Source organism: Schistocerca serialis, chromosome 9 (assembly GCF_023864345.2).
Source record: "Schistocerca serialis cubense isolate TAMUIC-IGC-003099 chromosome 9, iqSchSeri2.2, whole genome shotgun sequence".
In the NCBI taxonomy this organism is placed as follows: Eukaryota; Metazoa; Arthropoda; class Insecta; order Orthoptera; family Acrididae; genus Schistocerca; species Schistocerca serialis.
Window position 1 is genome coordinate 352,100,107 of NC_064646.1, and position 25,756 is coordinate 352,125,862.

Below are 25,756 nucleotides of genomic sequence, written 5' to 3' on the forward strand. Positions count from 1 at the left end.
ATCTCCTGAACTATGTGTAGTCTGATGATACAATTTTTCCGGTACACACATCAAAAAATGTTTTGAATCACCTCGGTTCCAAGAGTTCAGGAACCTGTACAGAAAATTGGAATAGAGGTCAACATTTTCTCGTGGAATGACTGGAATTGATCGTCTCTCGGACCCCCTCCGTCTAATAGGCGCTGTTCATTACATCTTTGGACGGGTCTAGTGATGTCACTGAACAGTCAAAGGGACTGTGTCTGTGATACAATATGCACAGCCAATGTCTATCTTGAGGAGCTATGGGAACCGGGGAGATGCAATACTTTTATTGATGTGTATATGAGAATACTGTCTGCAGAATGTGGCGCGAATACAGTTAGTAGTAATGAAGTAATAAAATAAAACGCCCTGCCTGATGCGACAGTTTTACTGCATGAACAGTTAAAATGTAGTAAGAGATAAACTTTTTTTACCCCTCATCATTTTGTGGGCTTGTCAGCGAGTTAAAGTTACCTACAGGTTTGAAATTATGTTTAAAGTTTGTTGCAAATCACTAAGTGCTCTCATTTGTTATTAATTTCCTAAGATGGCATACTGTCGTATTAAAATACACTATTAGACACATTGTCTAAGAGTCGACATTTCTGGCAGAGCCTACTGCTTTGTTTCATTACTGAGTATACCGTCTTGACTGACTGACAGTTGGCTGTCAAATTGCCTTGGCCAAAGAAATTCCTATTACAAGGTGACTTTTTTTAAAAAAATCTTTGGACTCACTGTCCGGTAGGACACCATCTTAGGCAATTTATAACACTTGTAAGCAAGCATTATAAATATGGATTCTTATATGGTTATATCACTTGTTATGTATTTCACTGTAACCGTCTAATCTGCTTTCAGAAAACACTTGATATTGGCACTTTGAAGCCGAAATCATGATTGTGTAAGTGTAAATGTAACACTGTAAATAAACGACAGTCTAATGGCGGTAATGACTTTAAATGGCTCTGAGCACTATGGGACTTAACTTCTGAGGTCATCAGTCCCCTAGAATTTAGAACTACTTAAACCTAACTAACCTAAGGACATCACACACATCCATGCCCAAGGCAGGATTCAAACCTGCGACCGTAGCGGTCGCGCGTTTACAGACTGTAGCGCCTAGAACCGCTCGGCCACCCCGGCGGGCTACTGACTTTAAAGAAATATATTATGACTGTGGCCCCGCATTATGAAAAAATTATTAAAAGTCAGGGTTTGCGCAACGTGAGGTACATTTCTTTTTCAGTGTCACACCCACCCTTTTGATGGGCAGGTGGTTCTTACCCTCGAGGCGATTGTTTTCAGACGATGTGTGACATGAAACTCCGCTGCAGAGAGAAAATCTCATTCTGGATGTGTGACATGTCTACCAAGGTTGGCTGAAACGGTCCAATAGTTTAGGAGGAGATGTGGAAGATACATACATACATTTTTACAATATGTGTGGATTTGTTTCATTCATATATGCTACATTTTCTCTTATTCGCTTTGTTTCCACTGGCAGCCGCACTAGCTATGTTAGACTGAACACTTGGTGAAAAAAACGTACTCCACCTGCTAGCGAGAAACGTAAGCTACCTTTGGCCGCCAGAGCAATCCTTATACGTGCTCTGAGTTGCAATGGGCCATTTTTCCACCCAAGCTCGTGGGCGCACGAATCGCGCACTTCAAAACAAACTTCAGCTGCATCCTAGCGGAGAAAAATATACGCATGATCCTCTGTAAATTAACGACAGATGGAACCGCGGCAAGTGCAGTGCGCGTTAATCATTTGCGATCGTCGTTTGGGAAAACAGGGAAGATTAGCGTCTCATCGAATCAGCTTGCGATTGGGATCGGCCCCCTCTTCCACTGAGCCACTCATATTTGAGTTTGTCAGGATCAACAAGCATGTGACCAGTGACACTACTCTTCTTCTTTACGTTCGATGCCTGCTGTTATTTGGAACAGAAGCGGATCCCGTATCTTTGAAAAGAAGTTCTGTTTGAATCGTACAAGCGTATCGTAACTATGTGTCATAGAAACATTGCGCCTTTGGAGCAATAAATCGAAGCATACTATTTATTGCCTAACGTTTTCTCCCGACGCATTATTACTTCCAGATAGTTGCTCGCAATGAATGATACTAATAATTGTCGCACGGGAGGCAAATCTCATTGGAAAAAACTTCGGAGTGTAGCTTACAGAACCTATCTTCGATCAGTATTGGAATATTGCTCGTCAGTTTGGGACCCGTATCACATAGGATTGTTAGAGGAAACAGAGATGATACAAAGAAGAGCAGTGCACTTCGTTACAGGTGCATGCAGTCAGCGTGAAAGCGACACAGAGATGCTCAGCGGAGTCCAGTGGCAGACACGGCACGCGACGCGTTGACCATACGGTGTGATCTACTGTTCCGTAAACGTTCGTTCCTACGAGATAAAACCAATACATTGCTTCCTTCTACGTATATCTCGCGAAAAGGATATAAAGTAAAATTAGAGCGACTGGAGCTGCACAGAGGTTTGCCAATAATCGTTCTTCCCGCGAATCATTCGCGATTGGAACAGTGAAAGAGGGATTGTGATAGCGGCGCAAAAAGTACCCTCCACCACAAACCGTAAGTTTGCTTGTGGAGCGCCGGCCGGAGAGGCCGAGCGGTTCTAGGCGCTACAGTTTGGAACCGCGCGACCGCTACGGTCGCAGGTTCGAATGCTGCCTTGGGAATGGATGTGTGTGATGTCCTTAGGTTAGTTAGGTTTAAGTAGTTCTAAGTTCTAGGGGACTGATGACCTCAGAAGTTAAGTCCCATAGTGCTCAGAGCCTTTTTTTTTTTTTTTTTTTTTTTTTTTTTTTTTTTTTGTGGAGCAGAGATGTAAAATCAAGTTATACTTCTTGTGATGCGCATAGTCTTACATTATTTTCACTTTCAGCAAGTTGCGAATCTTTTGACACGATCTAACGAGATATTACCAGTAATATTTATAGGGTAACAGTAGCCCATCATTAACTCTGTCAGCTACGGAGATGATATCTAAAATTATACGTTACATATTGATATATAACATGAAGAATAACTGCCCTGGCCCACACTAGAAATTACCTCTGAGTTTCTGTATGACTCTTAATCCGGGATAATATGCTGCATTCTGCGTATTAAGAAGTTTTTGATACTGTCAAACTTGGATTGATATCATATACAACAAAACCTCACAGAACAATGTATTAAGCACTTCCTGAAAAGAGCGGACCGACCGTTTCAGGGTGCTGCAGAAGGTGTAGAACCGGTGCCAGCCGGGAAATGCAGGGCAGCGCTGTGTATGTGCCAGTCGCTTGTATAGAATGAGCGCAGTAATATGGATCGACGTGGGGACGTGACAAAATGGTAGAAAAGGATCTGTCGGTTCGGGCTTGTTCATGACCACTGCGAAAGAAATTTCCCAATTTGTTGGTGGACTAATGCGAACTCTTCAGCGTGTATACAAGGAATGGTATACTGCTCGTGTCCATCTTAACACGGACCAACAACAATGTTTTCCTCACATGACAGATAAATGCTTCCATTCATGAGACAGACAACCATTCACAATTGCCGCTTATACATTGTGTAAAGTATTTAATAAATTGTGGAAAGTCGTGGTCGCAACTTAATTTATTGACGCGTTTCTATATTTCATCATCAGAACATAGCTGTGCTAAAAAGAAGAAGGAAATACAGTATAAAATGCCACAGAACAGTTGTAGGCACAATGGCCAGCCGTTGCATCAGTACTTACAAGATGGCGTTGGCAACTAATCATGATATATGGTTTGTGGTGCACTCATCTGTGTGGTTATCAGTATCCGTACAAATTCCCAATCTTTTCACTGTCTGGTCTCGCCACTTTTCCCGAAAGATGATGAAATGATAAGGACAACGCAAACATGATGACATCCTTTGTCACGACACCGAGTCACCAGGTGGCGAAAATCCCCGACCCGGCTAGGAATCGAACCCAGGACCCTGTGGTCTAGAGGCAGCAACGCTACCCACTACACCACGACCTGCGGACGTGGGCAACTAATGCAGCGCATAAATGACTATCGCAAAATGTAATCAACAGGAGATTATACACTGAATCGATTATGCACTTCTTTCTTTCACTGGTGCCATGTCCCGCGCTGACGCAGGGTCGGCATTGTTAGGAACGTATTTGGGAAGGTTAATGGAAAGGGGTGGCTGGATGCCCTTCCTGCCGCCACCCCGTACTCCCAGAGACGGAATTAGTGTACCCCTGCTGTCTGCGTCGAGTGTAATTAATGGAATAGTGTGAGCGTGTTCAGATATCTGCGAGTCGTGTAACTGAGGCGGAACGTGGGGACCAGCCCGGTATTCACCTAGCGGGATGTGGAAAACCGCCTAAAAACCACTACCAGGCTGGCTGGCACACCAACCAACGACGGTAATCCGTCGGGCGGATTCGATCCGGGGCCGGTGCGCCTACTCGAGTCCAGGAAGCAGCGCATTAGCGCTCTCGGCTAACTTGGCGGGTATGAATCGATTATGTGCTATACAATGTTAAAACAATGGGGAAACATGCAGGCACAGTATTTAAAAATTTATGTAATTTACAGAATAAAAATTAATAATGTAATAAAATACACAGATTTCATGTGGATTGCTAGTTGCTACAGTTATTAAAAAAGGAGCAGTATCGCCAGTTCGAGTCGACAATAAACATTGCGTTATTCTATAGTGACAGAGGATTTTACGTTTGTTAATCGTTACGAGATCGTGGTATAACGTAATACCTCCGATTTCTTTATGCGAAAACTCTTAAATCTTTATAAATTAAACAAACTTTATTAACCTTTTAAATTTTTATTCTTCATGTCTAGATATTTGCAGCCCACTGCTCTCGAGGGCACCGAATTGTAGCGTGTAACATGCTGACGTATAACGTAACCATGTCAGTGCGTAAAAAACAGCGTGCTGTAATCGAATTCGAATTCTATGAGTTCGTCCACACACGAACTTTGCGACATCTGCAACAATTCGCAGTGATCGGTCACCCTCCGTACAGTCTCAACTTCGTCCTATCCGATTTTTATCTGTTTTTTATTTGTTAACATAACCTCCAACATGAACCAGATTGTCCATTTCAGTATTGCTGCTGACTGTGTTTCCTCTTTGATTTTTATCTTCATGAGTATACTGTGGACATTCCCATCTTTTAAGAAGACAACAACTATCTTCATAGGGCTGCATGCCTGGTTCGATGAATAATCAAGCACCCTGCCACATCTCGACTGATCCGTTGAATTACCCAATCTTGATCCCACATAAAATCTCTGGGGCCATTAGGAAGAGCAGGTGAAACTGCGAGGTCTCGGATATGCTGTGTAGCATACCTCGAAGATGCTAAAGGTCCAGTACCTGGTGACCTACATGGAGGGGTTGGTCTCCGTAAGATCACACAACTTAAACAGAAATATTTTCGCACAATGCATAATGTCTTATTAAATGAATATTACTACGGCTGGCTCGGTTAGGCATGAAAGTATAGCTAGCACATCTCACATGGATATACACTGTTGGAAAAAAATCGCAGCAACAAAAGATAATTAATGTAGAATAACATAATTTCAGGAAAACATTTCTCTAGGTAATATATATATGATTAACACTGTAATATTATATTAATGTAATTAATATATGTATATGATTAACACTGCAAGGTCACAAGTTAATCTAAAAGTGAGATAAGTCATGGCAAATGTGAAATGCTGGTACATTAATAACCAGTGTAACTGCCATAATGTTGAATGCAAGCAGGCAAATGTGCATCCATTGTGTTCTACAGGTGCTGGATGTCAGTTTGTGGGATGGTGTTCCATGCCTGCTGCACGTGGTCAGCCAGTACATGGACGTTTAATGCTGTTAGTGGATCACGCTGGAGCTGTTGTCCAATGACGTCCCATACGTGCTCGACTGGAGACAATTCTCGTGACTGAGCAGGCCAAGGCAACAGGTCAATTACTCTGTGGAGCATGTTGTGTTACAAAAGCAGTATGAGAGCGAGCATTATGCTGTTGGAAAACAACCCCTGGAATGCTTTTCACAAACGTCAACACAACAGGTCGAATCAACAGACTGACGTACAATTATGTAGTCAGGGTGGTGGGATAGCCACGAGTGTGTTCCTGCTGCCATATAAAATCGCACTCCAGACGGTAACTCCAGATGTAGGTCCAGTGTGTCCAGCGTGCAGACAGGTTAGTTGCAGGCCCTCAACTGCCCTCCTCCTAATCAAAGCATGGCCATCACTGGCACTGAGATGGGAGCAGCTCTCATTGGAAAACATAACAAACCTCTACCCTGTCCTCCAATGGGATCTCGCTTGACACCACTGAAGTTGCAAAGTGGAGGTGGTTTGGAGACAGTGGAATGTGCGCTACATGGCACCTGGCAGGGAGCTGTCCTTGACGTAGCCGATTTGCAACAGTTCGTTGTGACACTGTGATGCCAACTGTTGCTCAGATTGCTGCTGCAGCTGCAGTAAGATGTGCCAGAGCCTTTGCCGAACACAATGGTTTTCCTCTCGGTAGTGCCATGTGGCCATGCGGAGCCCGATGTTCTTCAGACTGTACATTCTCGTGACCACCACAGTGAGAAGAGTGCTGTACTGTGGCTACATTCCTGCCAAATCTTTGTGCAATACCGCAGAAAGTGCATCGAGCTTCTCGCAGCCCTATTACGCAACCTTGTTCAGATGCAGTGAGCTGTTGCTAATGGCTTCTTTCTCGCCTTAAAGGCATTCTTGACTAACATCAACACATCATGTTCAATCCCAAAGCTAACTAATTCTCACTACCTTTACAGCGTGCATTTAAAGGAAATCTGATTTGCATCCTCAGAGCGGCGCTACCAGGGTCAGTCTTAAGTGACTGGCATGAAACGTGTAGATGTAGAAACAGACCTACCAACTATCGTTTTGTCTCACAACTCCTTCTTGATGTTGAGATTTTTTTCTACCAGTGCATATTCTTCAGCATTCCTGAAGCAAACGTACTCTTTGATGATCGTGCATCAAGTGATGTTTTCGACTTCGATACAGCAAGTGTTCTGACTTTCATTATCCAAAACCGGGCTGGTTCTGCTAGCGTAGGAATCTCGCCAGTCAACAGCAGCAGACTTTGTGAGTTGTGACCAATAATAATTTAATAAACAGGTTCAATATGTTCCTACTCTCACAGTTTCGTCATGGTTAACCAATATGGTGTTCCGTGGGAATTAAATATCCAACTCTGGCCAACCACAAGCTTTCCACATAGGCACACATGGGAAATCGTGCCTTGTACCAAAATAATTACTGTGAGCCAATCATAGATCCTTTTACTCCTGTATGCCATGACTGCAACCGATAGCCAGTCCCATGATCTCAATCTCGGAGTTTTACCTGAGTTTCAGACCTATCTTAGCAAAAAGGATTTCTTCTAGCATGTCGCACAATGCAGTTTTATGGAATGCCAGCCACCCTATTACATGTTTCCTGTGTGGACACAGGACATTTCAACTTTCCTGTTCTATAGCTGCTCAGGGGCGGCTTTTAGTGCCGAATAAGTTTATGACACTCCGTTACTTTTAACTTAACACCCTTATCGAAAGCGAGCTACAGAAAGCCCCACCGGCTGCAGACTACAAGAAGTAATTAGCAGCACAATCATTGGCCGCAGAGAATACTGTGTGCAGTCTTTATATACCGTTATGGAACGACTATGCTGGCTATTGGTATGTACATGTTGTACACACCAAAAATGTTTTGCATCACCCCAGTTCCCAGAACTGCTGAAGATAGACGTTGACTGTGGATATTGTATCACAGACACAGTCCCTTTGACTGATCAGAGACGTCACTAAACCCGCCCAAAGATGTAACCAACCATGTATGAGCAGCGCCTATTAGACGGAAGGGTCCGACAGCCGATCAGTTCCAGTCATTCCACTAGGAAGGAGGTACACGGCACATATGGTCTGTAGTTCAACTATGCCTAGACGGTCAATACCGCGGTTCGATCGCGTCCGCATTGTTACTTTGTGGCAGGAAGAGCTCTCAACAAGGGAAGTGTCCAGGCGTCTCAGAGTGAACCAAACCGATGTTGTTCGAACATGGAGAAGATACAAGGAGACATAAACTGTCGATGACATGCCTCGCTCAGGCCGCCCATGGGCTACTACTGCAATGGATGACCGCAACCTACGGGTTATGGCTCGGAGGAACCCTGACAGCAACGCCACCATGTTGAATAATGCTTTACGTGCAGCCACAGGACGTCGTGTTACGACTCAAACTGTGCGCATTAGGCTGCATGATACGCAACTTCACTCCCGACGTCCATGGCGAGGTCCATCGTTGCAACCACGACACAATACAGCGCGGTACAGATGGGCCCAACAACATGCCGAATGGATCACCGATGAGTGTCGCATATGCCTTCAAGCAGACAATCGACGGAGACGCGTTTGGAGGCAACCTGGTCAGGCTGAACGCCTTAAAGACACTGTCCAGCGAGTGCAGCAAGGTGGAGGTTCACTGCTGTTTTGAGGTGGCATTATGTGGGGCCGACGTACGCCGCTGGTGGTCATGGAAGACGCCGTAGCGGCTGTACGATAAGTGAATGCCATCCTCCGACAGATAGTGCAACCATATGGGCAGCATATTGGCGAGGCATCAATTCGCGCACCCACGTGCACACCTTGTGAATAACTTCCTTCAGGACAACGACATCACTCGACTAGAGTGGCCAGCATGTTCTTTAGACATGAACCCTATCGAACATACGTGAGATAGATGGAAAAGGGCTGTTCATGAATGACGTGACCCACCAACCACTCTGAGGGATCTATGCCGAATCGCCGTTGAGGAGTGGGATAATCTGGACCAAAGTGCCTTGATGAACTTGTAGATAGTATGCTACGACAAGGACAGGGATGCATCAATGCAAGAGTACGTGTTACTGGGTATTAGAGGTACCGGTGTGTGCAGCAATCTGGACCACCACCTCTGAAGGTCTCGTTCTATGGTGGTACAACATGCAATGTGTGGTTTTCATGGGCGATAAAAAGGGCGTAAATGATGTTTATGTTGATCTCTATTCCAATTTTCTGCACAGCTTCCGGAACTCTCGGAACCGAGGTGATGCAAAACCTTTTTTGATGTGTGTTTTATAGAAATTGCTTCCATGACAGTTTGCGCCTAAAATGCCATGTAAGAAAATGAAGTAGAAACATCACCACAGTTAGGTAGCTCTTTGGTCCTAGTCATCAACGAGTGACTTCAGCTGGTTATGCCATACCTCAAGAAACTTGTTGACTTTATTCTTCGCTGATTTGAGGCCATTGTGGTGGCTAGAGGCTGTGTTACATGGTATTAGACTGATGTCTGATTTTTGTCTGATGTGTTTACTTTTCCCTATATGGCATCCATGGAGTGCTAGGATAAAATATTTTGTAAAGTCTAGAGACACGAAATTCACTGGCTGTCTTTATCCATGACTTAGATAATATCGCCTGTGAACTATGTAAGGTGTGTTGGTGTGTCTCAGATTGTAAAGGTGTTTTTGGAATTATGCTAGTTGCCACGCAGAAGGCTTTTTTCATGTAGGCCGTTTTGATTGTTGAAGAATGCTGTTGCAGATACATGCAAGCGATAAAGAAATAGCAGCTTTACATACCTGCTGACTATTGCGCTATTGGGCACGTAGTAGATGTTCTCTTAAAGTTTGTACGTGGTTGGAACGAATTAGTACAAATGTTTAGTCTAAGCACTTTCATTCAGATTCTTTATCCGTTCGGCAGAGTGATTAATGTGTTGCTGTCTTTGCTGTTGCAGCATTCATTGTGCAGTATTCCTTCCTGGCGGCGTTCTTCTGGCTCAACGTCATGTGTCTGGACATTTCCTGGGCCTTCAGGTGAGTAAAGACGATGTAAACGAACTGTAATCCTCACCTATGGCATATTGAATTTCGTTTGGAATCCGTGGAACGTTTGGATGCTAACTAAACACTGTTAATATAGTTGAAGGAATATTTCGCGGACACTTCAGGATATTTCGGATATACTTGGGATTTCTTTGCAGTTAAACGCTACAATCACATACCCACAATTCTCTTTCGTTAAAAAATGATAACGATTAGTTTAGCTGACGTTTAGTACAAGGAAAAAAATTCTCAGAAAGAAAGAATAACATTCTAGAAGTGCTTAAGCGTTCATTTTCTCCTTATGTAAGAAGATAAACGTCACGCTAGTTCGAAGACTGACCTTGCGACTTGTCACGCATGAAATGTGGAACCTAGCATAATTGAAAAGGGGTACTACGTTTCTCAAGGGCCTACTTTAGCAAAATTGTCTCTAATTGCTAACGCCGATCGTCTTTCAAATTATTCCCTGACACTGATGATAAAATGTCGAAGTCCAAGTTTCTAGAAGTGAAGTTCATTTTTGGGAGTTCTAATGAGTTGCTTTGTACTTCATACTCGTCATGTTTCTAGTTTTAACGATAATAATCCCGCTGTAGTTGAGAACTTCCGGGATAGAGGCTTTTTATGGACAGAATTTGTTATTAATTTTATTCTTGTAACGCGCAGTTTAAGGATGTTCAGTTACCAAATTACAAAACAGTATTATAACTTTCTTGGCGACTTTTATTTTATGGGAATCGGGCATGGTCCAGAGCATGTTTCAGTGTCTCCTAATGCTAGTGACAACATGAGAGGTTATAAAGACGGCGAAAACATTGTAGAGGAACATCACGGGGTGTATACAGTAAGTAGGTTCAGTTGGATGTAGTCACGAGTGGTAAAGAGTACTCGGACTACAATGACACTGTTCCTTACGTATACAGGGCGTCCCAGTAGGAATGTTCAATATTCACGGAGATGACGGGAATGATCATTTGCAGCAAAAACGTCATATTCATGTATGCTCTATTCCACATGGTTTGAAAGAGAAGACATTTAATGTACGGTACATTGTTATTTATTTTCTGCATTATTCAATACATTTCATATTGACACATGTGTACATGTACAACAGCTATTAAACATTGCAACATGCGTTTTACGGAGTATCAATCGAAGAATACGTATTTTTACCACATTCACCTCAAACCAGTATAGATCCTGGTAGTAGGACTAGAAGACATTTAATGTACGGTACATTGTTATTTTTTTTCAGAATTATTCAATACTTTTCATATTGAAACATGTATACATGTACAATAGCTATTGAATATTGCAACATGCGTTTTGCAGAGTATCAATCGAAGAATACGTATTTTTACCACATTCACCTCAAAGAAGTATGGATCCTGGTAGTAAGACTAGAAGACATTTAATGTACGGTACATTGTTATTTATTTTCTGCATTATTCAATACATTTCATATTGACACATGTATACATTTACAACAGCTATTAAACATTGTAAATGCGTTTTGCGGAGTATCAATCGAAGAATACGTATTTTTATTACATTCACCTCACAGCAGTATCGATCCTGGTAGTTGGCCTACGCTGCACCGTTTCTACAGTGTGTTGTTGTTCCTATACAAGTTGTTGAACTACACGCTCAGAAGAAAATGTGGCCTTGGAAGAATACCTGTTTCAAGTCATATGCTGAAAACTCAGGTCAACCAGGAATTCGACGTGTGGCAAAGCGCCGCCGATATTCTTCTACGGGAGCAGGACCACTGCCAACGCAGCAAAAGATAAACCATATCTGCTTGTTCTACATTAGTGTAGATGTGTGGCACTTTAGCTAGAGCGTGTACAAACACAGTTAACTGATGCTTCTCTGTGATACTTTCTCAATCCCTCGCACTACTCCACTCACAACACACCGCGGAAGATAGTACGTTCGACGGGCTAGTTTACAGGCAGAAAGACAACCCGAACAAAGGGGCTGAAAGCAACGAGATAGGTCAGAGAAGATGGGTGGATAGGACACATACGTGTGAACCACTAACCCAAAAACAAATGTACATTAAATGTTCTCTATCTTGCAAACCATTCGGAATATGGCATATGTCCATATGAAATTTTTTCTTCAGATCATATACCTGAATACTGACAATTCCTTCTAGTACACCTTGAACAGGAAGTGAGACCATATATTCCAAATACCATAACTTGAGAAACAATGTGTATTACTAAAGGGCTGACCGGTCATCCGCTATAAGTTACAGGTTGCTTGTCTTATAGCGGAAACAAAAAAAAAAAAGATTTTTCGTACTTCTTATAATTATTAAAAGTAATTAAAAGTTTAAAACCCTACCATACTGTGCTCATAAGAGATATAATTTTACACAAAAAGTCATGCACTATACACAGAACCTGTGAACATCTTGACGCTCATGACGCGCAAATTATCCAGACTCTTTCATCTAGTATTTGAGAATGAGAGTACGTAACAACTTCGAACAATCTTTATTTCGAAACGTTTTTTCGATGACACCTTACACAAAATAATGAAAGGGAATAAGTTTATCACTTACTTTTTTATGATCATGCCTGAAATAAGCAGTCTGACATTATGCACAACTTAACAAAAAAATCTTGAATGAACATGTGAAGACCTTATTGCTTTTTCGATTTAGTAAATTTGTCTTTACTTTTTCATTAACCTGTGGATGAACAGTCCAGATCTAATGAAACAAACATACACTACGTGATCAAAAGCATCCGGCCACCTGGCTGCAAATGACTTACAAGTTAGTGGCACCCTCCATGAGTAATGCCGGAATTCAGTATGGTCTTGGCCCCACCCTTAGCCTTGATGGCAGCTTCCACTCTCGCAGGCATACGTTCAATCAGGTGCTGGAAGGTTTCTTGGGGAATGGCAGCCCATTCCTCACGGAGTGCTGCACTGAGGAGCGGTACCGATGTCGTTCAGTGAGGGCTGCTACGTAGTCGGCGTTCCAAAACATCTCAAAGGTGTTCTGTAGGATTCAGGTCAGGACTCTGTGCAGGCCAGTCCATTACAGGAATGTTACTGTCGTGTAACCACTCCACAACAGGCCGTACATTATGAACAGGTACTCGATCGTGTTGGAAGATGCAATCGCCATCCCCAAATTGCTCTTCTACAGTGGGAAGCAAGAAGGTGCTTAAAACATCAATGTGGGTCTGTGCTGTGATAGTGCCACGCAAAACAACAAGGAGTGCAGGCCCCTCCAAGAAAAACACAGCCACTCCATAACACCACTGCCTCCGAATTTTACTGTTGGCACTACACACGCTAGCAAACGACGTTCACCGGCCATGCGCCATACCCACACACTGCCATAGAATCGTCACATTGTGTACCGTTATTCGTCGATCCACACAACGTTTTTCCGCTGTTCAATCGTCCAATGTTTACGCTCCTTACACCAAGTGAGGCGCCGTTTGGCATTTACCGACGTGATGTGCAATTATGAGCAGCCGCTCGACCATGAAATTCAAGTTTTCTCACCTCCCGCCTAAGTGTCATAGTACTTGCAGTGGATCCTGATGCAGCTTGGAATTCCTGTGTGATGGACTGGATAGATGTCTGCTAATTACACATTACGACCCTCTTCGACTGTCGGCGGTCTCTGTCAGTCAACAGACGAAGTCGGCCTGTACGCTTTTGCGTTGTTCACGTTTCCACTTCACTATCACATCGCAAACAGTGGACCTAGGGATGTTTAGGAATGTGGAATTCTCGCGTACAGGCGTGTGACACAAGTGACACCGAATCACCTGACCACGTTCTAAGTCCGTGAGTTCCGCGGAGCGCCCCATTCTGCTCTCTCACGATGTCTAATGACTACTGAGGTCGCTGATACGGAGTAACTGGCAGTAGGTGGCAGCACAATGCACCTGATACGAAAAAAGAATGTTTTTGGGGATGTCCGGATACTTTTGATGACATAGTGGAATTATGGTTTTGCATCTTCAGCTATTTAGGTTTTACATGCTTAACGCCAGGTATTTAACACAAAAACGCATTTGTAAAATGATCAGACGTTACAACCCGTTTCGCACATGAGAGTTCGATTATTAAAAGGTACGCTCGTGGTGTTGATGGTGGGGAGCTTACGGGCGAATTATAAACGTGATGATGAAGCGACGAAGTATGGAGGAATCTGGAGAAACACTAACGGAATCTAACAGGAACTGTGATGTAAGGTTTGTATAAGGATATCTGTACCACATTAAGATCGTCGGATTTGTCCAGAGAACCGGTTTCTCTCACGTGGAGCATTACGTGAGAAACCGCCAGCGTCCCGTCTGTTTGTTTGTCGTCCTTTAGTTCACGACGTTAGCAGCGCCAGAAACAAGCTTCTGCGAAAACTTTCCATGGGTCCAGTTGCGGGCTCCGCGAGAGCGAACGGAAACCTTGGAGGAACGAGTTCTGCTGAGTACATATGCCTTCCGAAGCCACAGACCAGTGGCAGTACCGTATACTTACAGTAAGAGCACTCTCAGCGAGGTGGCTGATGGGATTTACAAATCGGAAGGAGTCGGATTAATTGATCGGTATTGTATGATTTCTCCTGGTCACTACCAGATGTGGCTAGCAGACAATACTGTGTTGAATCTCGGAACGAGACCGCCTGGATCAGCAGAAGAGACCAGTGACCTTCGTAACCGTGCAGATTACAGAATTAAAAGTCTTTGCACGCATAGGTTTATTAAAATTTATGTACACGTGCCAACATGTCGCTGCAGTCCTCCTTGGATATGACGGTGGATGCAAAATTGAAACCAGTCATGAATTTCAATAAAGTAATGTACGACCAAGACACTGATTCATATAATTTAGCTGTGTATCGTGGTTCTACGTCTACGAAAGTTGCAGTTACACTCGGAGTTGGCGATCGCGTACTCATAACTAAGAATATTGACTACGTCGCCTTGTTCCAAAGTTTGCCATTTAACTTCTCCAATTCTTCCTGTTACACTCTACACAACCTATTACGACTCTAGCGCGTCTCGCAGTACGTAGTCATAAGGACAAAGTCCGTTTCCAGTTAAGCATTAATACTGAAATACTTCATCTCAAATATCTAACACATTCGCAGATAACACTGACGTAAGCCATATACGTTGCAATGTTCATTTCATAAAGGAACATTACCCACATTCAGTTTAAATAACCCCATTCACCTAAGTCATTAGTAAAAAGCACATCAAAAAACAAACATCCACCACAAGAGTGAGCCACCGGTAACAATAACACGACGCCTATAAGAATAATCGATTTCATATATGCATCGCCTCACGACGTCACATTTGAAGAAACACAGCTAAATATTTTTAAAAATCAAATTTAGAAGCAATGTTACTGCTGGTTCCTCTCACGACTATTCGAGCTATGCTCTTAGATTCATGGTTAATCTCACCCTCACAAACTTGAACATTACAAAATCAGACAAATTATTTAAAAAGCATGATAATTATAACCAATAAGCGTTTCACTCGCAATCATTTTTGTGCCGCCCTTCAGTTTCTGCCTAATCTTATCCTCGAAAGTCCTGTCAAATACAAAAACAAACAGCCAACTATTTATGAAAAAAAGAATAAAAATATAACAGGTACTAGTTTCTCTATCGATAATTCAATCTATGCTTTCATGTTCCAAGTAAGCCACACTCTCCGACATATTTGGAATAAACAGCATAGTTTACAAATATCATAGATTATACTAGTTACTAAGACCATAGAGTATAGATAGCTATGGAATGAGCATTTGGAAGCGCCGAACGAGAATTCTGTCCGCAGCATCTGATGCAGCTCAGGTCACGTGATTTTGTGACGACGCATTTTAGCCCGTATAGAGCTTAGCGCGTTTTGAGCGTTGTAATTCGCTGCTACAGATAGATGAACTCCAGATGTACAGAGAAACTTGGTAAATGCGTTTTACAGACATCTTAACAATTTGATATCTGAAACTGAAGTTCGCTTAAAGATGTGAGGAGCAATGGTATTGTGCTTTTTCGCCACAGTATCATAGCCCAGCTTCCACTTCACTTACATTTTCCCGTAACGGCCTAAGAAGTGACAGCCAACAATACGTTATCTATTGCACTTATCCATTTTGTCGAATCTCTGTTTTCATTAATTACGTCACAGTGACACTGTAGACGGCGTCGAAGTGTCACGGAAAATCAACGCATTTGAAAATATGAAATTGTTACAGTAAACACGGTAAGCGATTTGAGCCACCGGCTTGTCCATTATTATTTCCAGTTTTCTTTTATTTAGGCTTGGGTTTTTTATTTACAAGTAAAATGCCGATATCATTTTTTCGCCATCTCATCAAACAAATAATTTAAGGTCAGTGCTCGAATTATGGAGTAATAATAGAAGTAATAGTCCACATTTTTTAATTACGTTTTTATCGCACTGGTTCATATTGTCGAATCTGATCTAATTAAATGGTTCAAATGGCTCTGAGTACTATGGGACTTAACATCTGAGGTCATCAGTCCCCTAGAACTTAGAACTACTTAAACCTAACTAACCTAAGGACATCACACGCATCCATGCCCGAGGCAGGAGTCGAACCTGCGACCGTAGCGGTCGCGCGGTTCCAGACCGAAGCGCCTAGAACCGCTCGGCCACACCGGCCAGCTGTTCTAATTAATTATGGTACAGTGACACTGTATAGGAAACTGTCTCATGCAGAAAAAGTTGTATACACCCGAGAGTTTGAGAACCTGCGTAAATCGGAGGAAATTAATCAGACTGTTGTGTATGAATTTATCTGCATACGAACACCGATATTTATACACTTGCAAATTGATCTAGCACTTGACTCGTAAACACGTGCCATAAAATCAGAGGCATTGTCTTTGCAGCACAAGACTTTATCATGCTGTGTCTCGATATTTTTCAACATAAAAAGTGCCTCATATCAGTATGATATCACAATTACACATTTTTTTGTATGTACCTATGAAAAGTAATTAGCCTCCTTTCACATACTTCTCTTCACATCCGTAGCAAAGACATTACTGCACCATACCACTTACTAAAACTCAAGCGTCAACAAACATATATAAAACAATGCGAATACTTGTAATGCTCAAGTTTCGCTATCGCCGCAAATTGTAGACAAGCAGCGGCCTCCCAAAATCACGTAACTATCCCGGTTTGATGCTGAGAAGATTCGCAGTACGCTGTGCTGACTCCATAGACATACATACTCTTATGACTAAGACAACCTCAGATAACATATAATAACAGGAAGCTTACATCCTTCAAACGTAGACTCATGTTGTCACACAAGACGTTATGGCTCAAAGCAGACGTATGGAATCGGACCTTGCGTTTGACCCCAAAACTACACTCCAGACAAACACTTACAGAAAATACTTCCTAACATGTAGCTTTATATTCGATTTTAACAAATTCCTCTTTTTCGCAGAATATTTTGTAGCGACTTCGCAAAGACTGGAAAACTTAGCTGTGTATTATCCTAATTGTAACAAATTACGATGTATGGAAAATGTCGATGTTTTACATGAAAACACTGCTTATTACAACAGCTGTTCGGCAAATGTGTGACGCACATGTTGACGTTTGAGGTGTTGCAACGCTGAAGTGATAATGCGGGAGCGAAAACCTGTTCCATGTAATGACTACATAGCCATTAAGCTCACAAAGTCCTCGCTGTGCAGCCTTTCAATAATTCACGAAGCCGCTTTTTAAGAGGAAGGCGCTAATTACGTCACGAAAAAACCGTCTCCCGATGTCAGAGGACACTAACGTCAACAATAGAACACTCTAAAATACTGAATATAAGTTTGTGATTAATGGTAACCGCGGCCACGGTCTCCGAGCTGATAGTCCATGCTGATGCAGGTTGTATTGCAAACGTCCCCATCTGCTGAACCATGGATGGAGACGTGGCTTCACGATCCGTTACAGCCATGCGGATAAGATGTCTGTCATCTCGACTGCTAGTGATACGAGGCCGTTGAGATCCAGCACGGCGTTCCGTATTACCCTCCTGAACCCACCGATTCCATATTCTGCTGACAGTCATTGGATCTCGACCAACGCGAGCAGAAATGTCGTGATACGATAAACCGCAATCGCGATAGGCTACACACAGTTGGAAACGTGATGGTACACATTTCTCCTCCTTATACGAGGCATCGCAATAACGTTTCACCAGGAAACGCCGGTCAACTGCTGTTTGTGTATGAGAAATAGGTTGGAAACTTTCCTCGTGTCAGCACGTTGTAGGTGTCGCCACCGGCACCAACCTTGTGTGAAATCTCTGAAAAGCTAATCATTTTCATATCACAGAATCTTCTTCCTGTCGGTTAAATTTCGCGTGTGTAGCACGTCATCTTCGTGGTGTAGCAATTTTAATGGACAGTAGTGTAATTTATGTCGCAAATCCATTGTTGCTCTCTTATTTTTGGGGTCAAAATTCTGAACCTTGCTTTCATTACGTGTCACAATATTGTTAATGAACCCACTACCCTCAGGCTCAAAACGCAGAAGAAGTTGCTGACAGATGCGCAAGCTCCTCTATTTCATGTCATGAGTGAACATTCGAGGCACCCACCGTGCACACAGTTTTCTGTAATGACGGCCTGCATGCGCTCTCGTACATGCCACACTTACCTCAGAGCTATGCCTGTGATATCCGACGATTTTCTCTCATGAGTTCATCAACCCGATACCGACGAGTCTCGTTAGTTGCCATACATTGTCACCCACTCTGAGCTCTGTTACATACTTGAGGTTAGCACCAATGCTTCCTTCATTACGAGCAAGATCAACCTACCGTCGCACGTTACTGATGTCGATACAATCATCTTGTACACAGCTTTCATTCTTCTGTGGATTTCAACTGGAAGCACGTTTTTGGCGGTTACAAACTCGATTACAGCACAATGTTTCTCACGCAACGACATAGTTACAGGGTGGCGCACGAAATGTGTTACCATTTTGTTTTTGAATATAAACTTTATTGTCAATACAATGTGAGTGGAACATATACTACAATGAAGAGCCGTCCATGGAGATTTGTTCTAACTCAGCACATGCTCAATATGTCCACCAATGCCGGAGCGGCCGTGCGGTTCTAGACGCTGCAGTCTGGAGCCGAGCGACTGCTACAGTCGCGGGTTCAAATCCTGCCTCGGGCATGGATGTGTGTGATCTCCTTAGGTTAGTATGGTTTAATTAGTTCTAAGTTCTAGGCGACTGATGACCTCAGAAGTTAAGTTGCATAGTGCTCAGAGCCATTTGAACCATTTTTTGTCCACCATTTCGTTTCCTAACTTCCTTCAAACGAACACTGAAGTTAGTGATTACCCTACGGTATATGTCTTCCGTAATTTCACTGCAAGCTTGAAGAACAAGACTTCTGAGCTCCATTAAATAACGTGGACGTTTCGGGAAAATTTTTTCCTTTAGGTACCCACAAAGAAAAAAGTCACATGGATTGAGTTCTGGACTATTGGGGGGCCAATTTTGTCCGTCATTGAAGCGACCTGGAAACCTGAGTGAAATGATCCGCATGTCGAAATGCTTGTGTAAAAACTCCAACACAGTGTTTGCAGTATGTGGTCTTGCTCCATCTTGCATGAACCACTGTGTGTTGAAGGGCAAGGCAGTAGCAAGAAGTTGTGGAATGAAGCTATTGCGAAGCATGCTCAAATAACGTTCGCTGTTCACAGTTTCTTCAAAGGAAAAGGGTCCAATAAGTCCGTGACTGGAAATTGCTGCCCACGCTGTAATCCTCGGAGCATAATGTTGTCGTTCATGAAGCACTTCTGGGTTTTCAGTGGCCCAAAAGCGTACATTTTGTTTGTTAACCACACTGTCTAAATGAAAATGCGCCTCGTCTGAAAACCGAACGTTGTTGAGAGTTTTTTTCCTATCCTCCGCCCACTGAGCAAACTGTAGTCTCTGCTGCTTGTGTTCTTCAGTGAGCTTCTGTGCACAGGTCATCTTGTATGGAGGTCACTTTTAAGAATTCGTTGAACGGAGCGTCTGTATATTCCCAGTTGCACTGCTGCCTTTCTACACGATTTCCCGGAACTTCTCTGTACAGCAACTCGTACCGCTTCAATATTCTCCGGCGAACAAACAGGCTTAGGCCGAGGTCACTTCGCTTCCAATACTGTTCCTTCCTGTACAAATTTATCGTACAACCTGCGGATGGTATTCTTGCAAGGGACCCATCGTGTGTTTAACTGTTGTCGAAAACGTCTCTGAGTCACAACAAGGCTTTTCGTTTCGTGAAAAAGTAACACAATTGCCGATCGTTGCTGTGTCGTCAGTCTTCCATTGTCAGCCATTGCTGCTTACTAGTCTCCTAGCGGCAGTATCGTGAATTACACGTCATTTCGTAACTCATTTGTTTTTCGAAGCTCTGCTGGTACTGCCGTAGAGATCCCAGTAGGATATCTAATGTGCGTCGTAAATCGTGAAAGAAATAATTGGTAACACATTTCGTGCGCCACCCCGTATGTTACACATCGCCGTCTTACACACTACAATTCGGAGCCCTCTAGTGACAGAGGGTTGCACTTGCGTTAACGAAGAGGGAAACTCGACCGAATGATGCCTATGACGTGTAATACCTCAACCGACATTGAGAACAAAATAAAAAATTTGAAGGCATTACTTTTCAGCACGCTCTTGAATGGTAGATACTAATGTATTTCTCATTTTCAGAAAACATTTTCTTTTTTTGCCAATTTACGTTTTGTATGTCCTTTGCTTCTGCCATCGTCAATTACTTCCTAGCCCAGACAAAATGCGTGTGCTACTTCAAGCATCTCATTTTCTAATCTATTACCCCAATATCATTCGTCTTAACTCGACTACACTACGTTATCCTCCTTTTACTTTAGTTGATATTCGACTTGTAAAGCCTTTTCAAGTCACTATCGATTCCGTTCAACTGCTCTTTCAGCTCGTTTGCTGTCTCTGCCTCGATCACAATGTCATCTGCAAAGAATGTGATTTCTTTTCAAATTTCTTGTTAGTATTCTTTTGAATTTATTTGTCGTAAACCCTTTGAGGAAATACATGTACAGGACATGACTTTTAGTTTTCACAGACGTTTCAACGATTTCTACTCGAAATTCACGAACTGATAACCGAAAACCACATTGATCGACTTCCTCTGTGTTAGGAACAGTGGCGGCTGCTGTGTAAGAGCACAACAGCACGAGAGCAACCTAACTTTCGACATCTTACGAATTTATTGCTTATTTTTCTTTGAATGCTGTTAATGTAACATAGATGCTGCAACCTGAAAGATACGGCACTTAAATCTACTGCTCCTTTAGAGTACGTTAAACTTGACATCAGGGTCGCGAGCACATCTTCAGTTGTGCACGTTTTATGGGCCTTTCGCGCATGCACAACTCGCGGACGTAATGGGGAAAATGGACACGGATTTGATCAACAACGTGCACGGTTCACGATGTGCATAACCAGCCCTTGCCACTCAAGTAGAAGTTTACGTCGGTGCCACCAGGTGGTAGCACACTGCGGCAGACTTTATCCACGGTCGCTCGGCATTCCTGCTGCACACTCCTCAGATATGCTAATCGATTCACTATAAATTGCAGGAAATTTATAGCGGACGTAATAATACGTTAAAGTTGTACTGACAGTAAAACCAATTTTGTGGGCTTATGAATAGGTTATAGTATAATAAATTATGAATTTTATCATATAGTAATCCACTGAGGAGCTGAGAATCATTAGGGCATAAATCACATTACAGATGAGTGTGGGACTGTAGCATTTATTCATGCTTCTGAAATCTGTTGAACCTATGGTGAGTCAGATTTATCTGTGCTGTAGGCCGACATTGTATATACGAAAATTCACGAAAAGCTGTATCACTGCTTTCTCTGATATTCAGTTAAATGAGGAATCGACGGCGGTGTGCTTTAGGCCTTTATGGATCTTAGCGCCTCATTTGTATTCTAATCAAGTGACCATGTTAGTAAACACTATCACTTGAGTTTAATCATTTCGGATTTGGTTGTTTACTATGGGGGAATTGGCTTTCGTGTGCAGTGTAAATGCAAACTATGTTGAATATGTTTTAAATGATAACAGAAAAGTAAAGCTGTGACGACGTGTTGTGAGTCGTGTTTGGGTAGCTCAGGCACCAGAGCAATTGTACGCGAATGGCAAAGGTCCAGGGTTCAAGTCCCGGTCCGGCACACAGCTTTAATCTTCCAGGAAATATCACATCAGCGCACACTCATTCTGGGAACAGAAAAGTGAATGACCAGGAAAAATTGGCGGCAAAGAAACTATGGCCTCCGAGAACAGATCCTTTGATTGAGAGAATCACGAAATCAAATAAGCGTGACTACAAGCGAACATTTAACCAGGAAGTGTACAGTTAACTTGATTGTGTAGGTTCAGTGTAACAATGCCTGATTTTCGAGTCCGGAAGTAATTCGTGAACTAATACAACTGTTGGGGATTTCCACATTGCCGGCCGTTGTGGCCGAGCGGTTCTAGGTGCTTCAGTCCGGAACCACGCTGCTGCTACGGTCGCAGGTTCGAACCCTGCCTCGGGCATGGATGTGTGTGATGTCCTTAGGTTAGTTAAGTTTAAGTAGTTCTATGTCTAGGGGACTAATGACCTCAGATGTTATGTACCATAGTGCTTAGAGCCATTTGAACCATTTGATTTCCACATTTGTCGAAAAAATGGAAGAGTACGAAAACTCCCATTTACACAAAGAAGCGAGATGGAGAGTTGCGAAAGCTTACACGTTACTTCGTTATTGCTCTAATCTGTTCTTAATTATGTACAAAAAAGCATAATCCCACAAAAACAATTCTTCTTTTGTCAGATAAGTTATGCATCTTATTAGTACTGTTATTATCACCGGTAGTGCCTGTAGTTTTATAAATTTCTTGATAAGCATAGCTGTTATACAGCAGATGCTATTATTTTACACTCTCATATTTATCTTAATCTCAAAATTTGTAAACACCCAGAATGTATACTCACGAGCCGCCACTGGTTAAGAATGTCCTTGTATGCAATTTCCAGAGTTGCCATGGGACACAGTTGTGTGAAAAAAGTAAAAGTAAACTTACTTGTCGCATTCAGTAACAGTGACCACGAAAGTTACTTTTTTAGCGATAAGAGCAGCGAACATTTCCTGCGCGTGGTCATGACTATGATATTTCCAAACAAGATTTTCATCTGTCTTCGTTCTACTTTTTGTAATATTTAGCTTTGTTGAGTACTAGCCTTTTTCCCGCGGCTTCGCCCGCGTTCTACACACGTATTGAACATATCATCTCCTCAGCCCTCTCTACATTCACCATTTCAAAAATGATGGTTCAAATGGCTCTGAGCACTATGCGACTTAACTTCTGAGATCATCAGTCGCCTTGAACTTAGAAGTAATTAAACCTAACTAACCTAAGAACATCACACACATCCATGCGACATCACACACATCCATGCCCGAGACAGGATTCGAACCTGCGACCGTAGCGGTCGCTCGGTTCCAGACTGTAGCGCCTAGAACCGCACGGCCACTCCGGCCGGCCCTCACCTTTTCCTCCTCACCTCTCTCCGCGCAGGAAATGTGGAATGTTTAATTATTCCAATATGTAACAATTGATGAAAAAATGTGAGGAGTCTTTGCAGTGCCATATGGAGAAAATGTCATTCCCATGTAACCGAGACAGGAGCGTAGTAATTACTAGTCCGCGTTCATCTAGGTTAAAAGCTATTTATCCTTTTCCTGAGGTCCTAGTTGAAAACAAACTTATACTTACGCGTTTCATGATTAATTAAACTCGAAACGGTTATTTTATAGCACCTAAAACAGACTGTTTCGCTGTTAACGCCTACTTTTTGCCTATTTAGTTTTAAAATCCTGAAAGATACCTATTTCTTCAACGTAACATAAAATTTTCGGATTTTCAAAAGATCAGAATTGCTTACAAGTATCAATGATTCCAGGACTGAAGGCGCTATTTGGAATAAATAAATAAATCTGTAGTTTATAGAATCCTGGTCAACTGCCTTTTCTACAAAGAAAGATATTCACATGCCTTGAACTGACTTCATATGTAAAACAAACAAGGGATGGTTAAAGTTGCCTAGCCACTGAAATAAAGAAACCTCACCTCTTTCCTTGGTTATACACGGACTCTCATAGTATGAAACCGAGGCGTTGTCGAATTTCTGTTATCCATCCGCCAAACTAAACTAGCACGCCGTGTACCGTTGGGCGTTTAAATGTAACATGTTCATTGTTCAAAATCTATTCTACTTTCAGTATGCCAACAGTTCAACAGCAGAAAATGCCGAAAACAGCTAGTCGAAAGTCCAGTCGTATTAAGACTGATTGCCAGAGTTTGCGCACTATACGGCAGATGGAAACATATATTCTGTGAAATATGCGAGAAAGAGTGTAGTTGTTATGTTTTTATGCTTCTTAGTTTTTCCTGAAATTTCGGAATCTCTATTGTTTTCTCGCATCTTTCGACACCAGAGCATTTGTGAAGCAGATTATTTTGTAAACATTGTTTAAAATTATACTATGAGACACCGAGACTCAATTGTTCACTTTTATTATAATTTTTAAGTTGCTGAGTTCAGTTGTGGTGCAAAGGAAAGGTAAGGAATATGAAAATGTCATACCTATAGGAGAAAGGAGAAATGTTTTTAAAACGGCACACCAAGTTTTGATTTTTTAAATATTTAGAGTTGTAACAAAAATCTGTTCTGTGACAGGATAGTTACAAACTAAAGTTGCTAATTGCGTTTAATTGTAATAAAATTGCTGTATTTATTAATTTTTATTTTGCTAAAATTAAGTACCGGCATCCATTAACAATATCAAATACTTTTTATGTGCACTTCTGTATAGCATATCGTTTCTTTCTTGTATTTGTTTTCGAGTGACAAAAGGTCACACGTGACTCACCACGCCTATGGAGCGCTATCTAAGGCAAATACTGAACGAAAATCAAAACTGAAGCGTTGTTGTCTAGCTTTCAACAACATCTAACGAATGTACCAGAAACTACTGACAGTCTAGGCCTGTATACCGCAGATCTGGTTGTTGGCAAGTGGGACCAGATGCGCCATCCAGGGATTATTTGATTTGTTCAAAATTATTCCGAAACACTAACCATCAAACAACTGCACACTTTGCCAACAATGGGCTACTGTATCCAAATGCCGAGGATGAAACCAAGGAGCTTATGGCCTTCACAGGTGCCGCTGGAAAGAATAATGCTTGCAACGTTGCAGTTGCTTAATCCTTAACTCATGAGGAGACTTTTCTGTGACGCACACTACGAGGGCGGTGGGGAGGGGGGGGGGGGGGGTGGTGTCTCTGGAACCATTGCCTGTAAACCTAGAATTAAGACTAAAATCATTTGAAAATTTTGAGTTACATAAATGTATTTTTAAAGTTGTTTAAGTGCTGTTTAAATAGTCCTTATTGACTCTATTGCACTAAATAAATCTTCTGCATAATTTTACTTTTCATCATAGAAAATGACAAGCTATGTGCAATTTTTGAAATAGTTCACATAAACGAACTGTTAGAAAACAGAATTTTTCGTTTTGAAAAATTGTAGTATCTCTGTAGCAAGTAAATTTTCACATAAAACTTAAGTTCAGGGTTTAAACTTGCGCATAAAAATTTCCCTCGATAGGTACAAAAAGAAAGTCTGCAAAACTGGCAATAAATGTTGATATC

At 42.2% G+C, this 25,756-nt stretch overlaps 1 protein-coding gene across 2 annotated transcripts in view; it reads left to right on the forward strand.

Annotated features, from left to right (window-relative positions):
• Window positions 1–25,756, forward strand: part of LOC126418977 (probable G-protein coupled receptor Mth-like 1) — a 382,615-nt gene that overhangs the window by 247,977 nt on the left and 108,882 nt on the right. For both annotated transcript variants that reach the window (XM_050086023.1, XM_050086024.1), the window contains exon 6: window positions 9,882–9,960. In XM_050086023.1, the coding sequence (XP_049941980.1) occupies window positions 9,882–9,960 (79 nt within the window). The remainder of the gene's footprint in view (window positions 1–9,881; window positions 9,961–25,756) is intronic.